The sequence below is a fragment of the Myotis lucifugus genome, unplaced genomic scaffold (genome assembly GCF_000147115.1).
Source record: "Myotis lucifugus unplaced genomic scaffold, Myoluc2.0 scaffold_7077, whole genome shotgun sequence".
In the NCBI taxonomy this organism is placed as follows: Eukaryota; Metazoa; Chordata; class Mammalia; order Chiroptera; family Vespertilionidae; genus Myotis; species Myotis lucifugus.
The window spans coordinates 1-7973 of NW_005878125.1; the positions used below are offsets into that span (position 1 = coordinate 1).

The window sequence follows — 7973 nt, forward strand, 5'->3', positions numbered from 1 at the left end:
CTCCTGCCCTCTGTACCTCTCGTGTGTCTCACGCTCCGTGCCGTTTGGGGGTTGTTTTATGTCTGTTTGTCATGCAGAAAAGGTAGGGACTGGCCCAGGACGGGCACAGACGGCCTGCTTTGTTCTTTCATTTCCTCCAGCACTTTCTTTCCTCCCGCGTCCAGTCCAAGGGCTTTTATTTGGCTGCGTAACTGCTGCCCGCTTGTCCTCTCTTGGCCCTGCTCCCAGATTGCAGTCTCCTGGCAGCCTTCCTCGGTCCTCTCCACACTCCCCCCGCCCAGCCTGCCCGCATGCACGTGCAGCCTTGGTTTTCGCTCCGTCGCCTTGAAAGTTGTGAGGAGGCCCCGGGTGGCGGTGACCGCGTGGCCCGTCAGTGCTGCCCTCTCCTTGTCCTCCCCCTGTGGAAGCACACCTGCTTTGCCTTGCTGCCTGTGCAAATGTTGGACAAGGAGACAGACTCACACTAATCCTCAGCTTAGCAGAGCTGGAGAGCGGATTTCTGGAATTTTCCACCCGAGGACCATTTCTGGGGTTTATCTGTTCTGTCTCCTGTCTACCGGTGAGGCATCTTGACTGTTTCTTCTTCTGCTTTTCAGTTCCTTTTCCCTTGGTGGTCTATTTCCTTTGAGTGTAGACTCGCAAGTGACCTGCTACCGAGATGGCCAGAGGGTCAGGAAAGCGTCGGGGAGGTGGGAGAGGCGCGGCACCGGAGGAACGTTCAGAGGAGTGCGTGCAGCGCTGGTGTCCTGAGCGGGGGAGCGGCTGTCAGCAGCACGAGTCCTAGTGGCTTTTCTAGTGAAGCGAGGCCTCCAGGAGGGCAGCTGATGTGGCTGAAGCAGGTGTCCAGACAACGGCAAGCTCCATCCAGGAGACGAGCCCTTCCTGGCGCCTCCATGTACCTCGTGGTGCCTCTGCCTTAGATTTTACATCCTCCCCAGCCAAGCACTGCCACGGGGTAGCCCCACGGCCGCAGGTGCTCAGGGCCTGGGAAAGGCAGGCACAGTCCGAGAAGGCAGCCGTCAGGGTGCTGCCTCCCAACCCCGACTTCTAGGTGCAGCCTTTCGGGTGAACTGCCTCTCATGGGGTTGGGTTTTGCCGGAGACCCTCATGGTTGATGCTCTATCGAGTCAGGGATCGGCAGGTTCCATTCCCAGCTGGGAGACCCCTGGCTCCGTCCTGGAAAGGAGTGAGTACACTTCTGTTTCTTCCCGTGGGAGCCTGTGGTGGCCAGCCTGGCGGGGCTGACACTCCCAGGCGGCAGGGGCTTGCATTGCAGCACAAGCTCCCCAGTCTCCTCCGTGGCAGAGAGTAGATGCTGGGCCTCAGGACTGGAGAGAACAGCTCCCGTAGCTTGAGCTCAGGGCTGAGTTTTAAAGAAGGATCTGCTGGCCCTAAAGCTATAGTGCGTGCTCCGAGGAGGGCCCTTTCGGATCTTGTTTACACCTGTTACTCAATCTTGGGCCGAACGGTACACACTGTGTGCACATTGGAGGAAAGAGAGGCCCAAGAAGAGGGGATGCCACCTCGCTGGCTACCTGCTAGCAGCTTAGTTAGGAGCCCTGCTCCCTGGGACAGGAGACGGGGACAGAACTTGAGTCTAAAGATCCCAGCATCTGCCCATCCCTGCTCTTGTTTCCAAAGCCATTGATGATAATGACTGGAGGCCCAGCTTGAGCTAGTTATAGCCAAAAATGGGTGCCTCTCACCTCCCAAAAGAAGGGGTGTTTACTTCTCAGCAGCAGGTAGCCACTAACTGCAGCCCCTAGGCGTGCTTAGGCAGTGAGAATGGGAGGAAGGCTGGAAGGGCTGAGAAATGCAAAAGGCTCAGAGTATTTATAAATTCTACCCCGAGTGGGGAAGGGCAGGTACCAGACCTGGATTACGCTGCACCAAGGAAATAGCCCACGGGTTCTCCTGAGACAGGAACTGTGCAGCCCAGAACCCCCAGCCACTGTGCCCAGCAGGGCAGGCTGTGCCCACAGGCTCAGCACACAGGCCGCAGGAATCCCAGGCCTGTCCTTGCTGGCAATGACTATGGGCTGCCGGTTTTTGCCGAGACCGGTGGGATGGGACCCTTCATTAATATTTGACTTTAATACGTGGGTAAGGATATATTTTTTTGTCTATGTTCTGTTTCATCTTATGTAGATTATTATAAATTGATGTAAACCACGTGAGAGGAAAATGTTAATAAAAAAATGCAAAGCCCCAACATTTGCACACAACTCAGCCCCGTGGTGCGGACATTTGTGTTCTCGGTGGTCCAGGGAAGACCACCAATCTAAATATTTAACTCTTCAGGCTGCATCCAGATGTGAGTTCACAGGCATCTGTTTACCAGTTCACCTCCCCTGAGCTTTCCTGTGACTCCGTGGGGACGGTGGCAGCTGGAGGGAGGGGAGCCCAAGCCGCCGCCTCCTCTTCACAAGGCCGCCAGGTCACCCAGCAGCCAGCTAGGAAGTACAAATGCCAGGGACCTGGCCATCAGCATCCTCAGAGAGATGGCAGGAACTTGTCCATTCAAGTGCAGGCTTCCTATTTTGTGTAAACTTTACATTTTCCTTGGATGTGGCTCAGCTTTGGGGCAGCCTCTGGCCTCATCTGCCTGCAAAGAGGCGGGATCCCCCGAGAGCCCACTCCCTTTAGGAGCCAGTGGGGTTAACGTAGCTCCCACCAGCCCCAGCCTTTGGACACTTGTTTATTCTGGAGATCAGGAACAGATGTCTCTGAAAATTGGTGTTTGGTTTATGAGGTCATACTGACTCCTTAGCCATCTAAAACAGGAAACGATTCATCTCCTCTCCTGATTGAATAGTCAATGTGGACAATGCTTCGCTTATTGAACTGATGGCTACTGACAGCCCAGGGCTCATCCTTTCCAAGGCAGCCGTGAGGGCAGCTTGTCCTGTGTCCGGCTGTTCAGTGTATCTGACCCCATGCGCCGGACTGGCTGGTAGGAGATGCTGGGCATCCTAACACTTTGCCAGGTGCCAGGTAGGAGTCTCTGCTATTGCTCTCAAAGTGCTTATAGGTGACATGTAGGGACAATGTAGAAAATCATCCTAAATTAGTTCTCGGACCTCTGAGGACACTCCAGACAGCCTAGCAGCAATGACGCCTCATGCCTGTAAGACGAGGCCAGGCATTATATAGAATTCACCATAGAAGGACATGAGCTCTGCACACTAACTCACACTCATTCCAAAGGAAACAGCAGACATGGCCAGGGAAGGTGTTACCAGCTGGGTTTGACATTATCACTCACATACACACACACACTCGGGATGCCTGGATGTTCCAGCTGAGTCTCTGAACTCTGGTTAAGAGTGGGTGGGCTAGAAGACAGCAGGCAGGGGGAAAGCAAGCAAAAAAAGAAAAGGCGAAGGAGTTACTGTACTGCAGGAAAAAAGACACAACCACTGGCTAAAGGCACGCCTGCCTGCCTGCCCCCAGGAGCAAAAGCCTGAACCCATCCGCTTCATCTTGCCACCGAAGCACCAGAGTAAAGCAGAACCCGGGGCAAACCCTAATCATAAAAGGCTATTTTTTTGTCTATGATACACAATAAGACTGAGCTTTTGTTGTCAGAAAAGGGCTACCAGGTCAAGTAAAAAACACTAATATGTTAAAGCAAAAGAACACATACCAGAGAGCAAGGGAGTGGTGAACAGCCCCTCATCGATGTCTGACTTTACCCAGTACCTGCTGTGACTTCGTCAGAATGAGGGGAGCAGGCTCCTCCCATGTCCTGGAGCCAGGCCGAGGCAGTGCTCGGAGCATAACACCAGTAAGTGGCGCAGACCGCAAGCATCCCTATCAGCCGCCCACAGGAGGGCTTTTTAGAAGAGGCCAGTAGGACTTACGCCTGGGATTTCGATGCGTCCTAAGAAAGGGCGAGGCTGGCTTCTTGGCTGGAAGGCCCTGGCTGATAGAACAGTCTCGACGAGGGTCACACGACTACAAACCCTGAAAATCTGGCAATCCCAGACTTCTCAGGAGCTTTCCCAATTTTTCTCCTTTGAATGTTCAATCTTTGGGCCACCTGGCGCCATTTTGGGGAACTATGGAATTTGAAAATAAAAATAAACCATTTAAGCTGTAATATAAATACATTTTTTAAACAAGGATAGCAGAAGGCTAAACAAAGTGACACAATTGGTCAGCAGGCATACATGTACTCTGCCCTCCCTGACGGATACGTGAGAGGGATGGCTGCATGGAGTTCCAAGGTCGAGCAGCTTCCTGGGTCTGTAAAGTCACCTCCGTTCCCACAGCAGCAACCAGCCAGGGGGCCAAGTGTGGTCAGCACTGAATCTCTGTGGAGCTTAACTCCTAACCTGCCGGAGAGAGAGGGGCTGGCGTCCAGGAGCAGAGAGTGTGGCTGCTCCGAGGCTGGAGGCGACCAGTGGCCGGGCGGCTCCTCACAACACGGACTGTCTGAGAGGAAACAAACGTCTTCAGGCTCTGAAGCGAGGGCCCTGAGTGGTGCAGAAATGCCCTCCACTGAGCAGCTCTGGTCCTGGGTGGTGGTGTCCGTCCCCGGAGGCAGGCACTCTCACCGTAGATAATAATCGATTGCAGCGGAGAAAGCAGCAAAACCGCCACAACCAATGACCCCAGCATTTAAGCCAGCTGTAAAGCAAGCAGAAAAGGCATCACCTGCGGTGACAAATGCGGGGCCAGGCTGCATTCACAAAACGTCCGCATACCCACAGATGCAAAGAGAGCAGCTAAGTGCCTGTCAGAGATCTGTGAGGCTTCAATGGAGCCGTGGACATGATCTAACCCAGTGCTTTAGTTACACTGTGCATTCGTTTAACTTTTCTCATTCCAAAGAATTAATATTTCCAGTCTCATGGAAACAGCTCCTCACAGGCAGGAAACTGGTTAAGAAAACCAGCCCTTGGAATCAAGTGAAAGCATATGGCCTGCCCCTGATTTGTTTATGGAATAAATTCCTGGGAAGGTGATCAAAGCAGTCTTAGAGGGAGCTGAGCTTCCCAAAGGCCCTGACAAAGCTGAGCGATGGGAAGACCAAAGGAAAAGTTGCCCTCTAAATCATAAATGGCCGTTTGAGGAGCAAAAGCGAGTTTTTAATGATAGCAAATCATCCCACCTCTCTGAAAACGAGGAAACGGGCCTTTTGCTTTGGGTAAGTCGGGGCACAGCAGACAGAGAGTGGCCCAGCAACGGACACTGTTAGGAAAGTCAAGTCATTGACCCTTATACCACACTCCTGATGGGAATGCCAACAGGGAGGAGTGGCAGGAGATTAGTTTCTTTCTTCGTTGTTTTCAGCTGATAATCCAACATTTCTTAAATGTCTATATTTGGTTTCCATGGGTAGAAATCTAAGAATCCTCAACTGCAGAAAGACATTACTGTGATAACTTGTAATAAATAAAATTAAAACTGACAATTGTATAGTATTATTAAGAAAAACGTCTAAATACTGGAAATGCATGAAGCTGGAAGTTCAGCATGACGTGTGGACAGATGGGCTTTCCAGGGCTGAATGGGACCTGGCTATGCTTCCGTACTAGCCTGCATGTGACCACACTCCAGGAATTACTGTAAGGACGTTCTCCCGTATTTCCAACATGGGGCAGTTCTTTTTCCTAAGACAGGTCTAGATCTATCAGTGGTTCTCACCTCGGAGCAATTTTGCCCCTCAGGGGACATTCGGCAATGTCTGGAGACACTTTTAGTTCTCACAACTAAGAAGTGCTACTAGCATCTCTAGTGAGTAGAGGCCAGGGATGTGCAAACATCCTTAAATACATGGACACCCTCCTCCCCACAAGCAGATTTATCTGGTCCAAAATGTCAATAGTGCCAAGGAGAAGAAATCCTGAAATTTCCAAAAGTGAGTTGACACATACGCAAACGTGATTCATTTGTCAGAAGGGAAGAATACCAAGTGCCCACATGTGCCTCGGGCTGTCCCTGGAACACTCATATGTTGAGAAATGTCAACTTCAGCATGCTGTCCAAGGCCACAAAGAAAACCACTCGAGACTTGTTTACCAACCTCTGAAACCGATGGCTCCTCCAGTGATGCAGCCACTAATGACACTGTTCTTCCAATCTGACTTCCCCCGGTACTGTGGGAGGAGAAGTGCAGTTTAGAGCCAAAGAAACACGCCAGACAAGACAATTAAGGGGAAAAAGCACAGGGTTTCTAGCTGGCTAATTTAGTCCCGCCCCAAAGGAAACCTAATCTTTTTCTCTTTCAAAAGTATAGCTCCTAAAATTTGAATGTGTTCATAGATGCTTCCTGCAGGTGACACCAGAGCACTGAAACCAAGTACAGCATTTGAAAAGTAATCCAAATCTCGTCTCGGGCTCCCCAGTAAGTCTCGTGTTTAAGATCATCAACCAACTTTAAGCCCACAAAAAGAAGTCAAGAATCATGCAAGCCCAAATCATAAATACAAAGAGTTTACAATAGGGGCTATTTTATGGACATTCAATCTAGCAAATATCAGACATTTCTGATCTGCTTTCTAATAACATTAAGAGTCTTTCTCTTTAGAAGTCATAAGATGGCAGAAGGCATGGCTTTCGCAGGAGGCAGAGACACTTACAGATTCGACCAAACACTCAGTGCAAGAAAACATGGCGCCCACAATGGCAAAATTTTTGGCGTAGGACATTCCTCTCTGCCCCATGTCCTTCAGAACTTCTTTTGCTGTCGGAGTCCGGTAAGGATCCTTGGGGTCAAAGCCCACATTGGTATCAATGCCGGCGGTGAACACCCCAAATGCACCTCCCAAGACAAATCCTAAAAACAAACAGAGATGAAGATTTCTTGGCATGTTTTCCGAGTTACTGCAATGGGTCATACTCGAATAGCACCTTCTGGGTGGCCACCAGGGAAGAGGAGACCCATCCCCCTTGCACCCAAACGCTCCACTTGCCTGGCTTCCACATCACACAACCTAGGCTCTGTCTTGTTGACAGCTTCCTCTCTGTCTCCTCCTGGATTTCTTCTTTATTTCATCTTATGTTTCTCGAGATTCAGTCTTTAACCCTCTGTTCTCTCTTTACACTCTCTCACATGTAACCAGTCACCCTTGAGTGCAGCTATCAACTTTGCAAATCACTCCCTTAACAATGGTAACATTCATAATAGTCATTTAATAAATACCATCTGCCAATTGCTATGACATTTTATAGTTAGAGCCTCATTTATTCTTCACAATCCTGTGAGGTAGACATTTTTACCCCCTCCTTTCTGTAGCTGAAGGCACCGAGGCTCAGAGCGGTTAATTACCTTCCCTAAAGTCACAGAGCTACCAAATGGCACACTCTACATTGCCGTCCACATCTGACCTTCCTGAGCCTGCTGGGCATTTCCATATGAATGTCCTCTCATTACCTCATGGCCAGTCCGGTTGACCCTTGAACAGTGCAAGATTAAGGGTACCAAGTCCCCCACAGTCAAAAATCCACATATAACTTCTGACTCCCCAAAAACATTTGTCCCGAGCAAGACCCAGTGAGGAGCCCGAGACCCAATCCAAAAGAGAAAGAGAGCCTGGTCACCATGACCACCAGCTGCGCTAACCACCAGACACGCACTACTGAGGTGCCCGAGTGCAGTGGCACGAGCCAGGCCATGTCAGGCCATCATAAATGGATATGGGTTTTTAAGTCAAAATGACACCAAGAAGATGTGTGTGTGCATCAGACTGCCATCAACAACCCCCGGAAATATCTGCGCAGTGTAGGATGGAGAAACCAGTCTGCGGTGGTGGAAGGACAGAAGGTGCTGAGGCAGCAATGTGACTGGCCCAGAGGAGTTCCTGTAGAGCCGCTCCTGCTGATCGGCACCAGTTCAGATGTGGCTGCAATGGCAGACGCTGTGGACCTCCCCGAAATCATGCTGGGGAGGGGGGGGGGGGCGGGGGAAGGGAGCAGCAGCAGTGAAGGATTTGACCCTCCTGCCACTGATGGGCACTTCTTTGGGG

General features: G+C 50.8%; 1 protein-coding gene across 1 annotated transcript; it reads right to left on the reverse strand.

The window, feature by feature from the left end:
- Positions 1-4090: 4090 nt before the first annotated feature.
- LOC102421274 (mitochondrial import inner membrane translocase subunit Tim22-like) lies at positions 4091-7380 on the reverse strand. Its single transcript, XM_006109214.3, has 3 exons — positions 6588-7380; positions 6032-6104; positions 4091-4632 (listed from the first exon to the last, which is right to left on the reverse strand). The coding sequence occupies exons 1-3, from the start codon at positions 6843-6845 to the stop codon at positions 4556-4558; spliced, it is 408 nt and encodes a 135-aa protein (XP_006109276.1). The 5' UTR covers positions 6846-7380; the 3' UTR covers positions 4091-4555.
- Between the last annotated feature and the right edge of the window lie 593 nt (positions 7381-7973).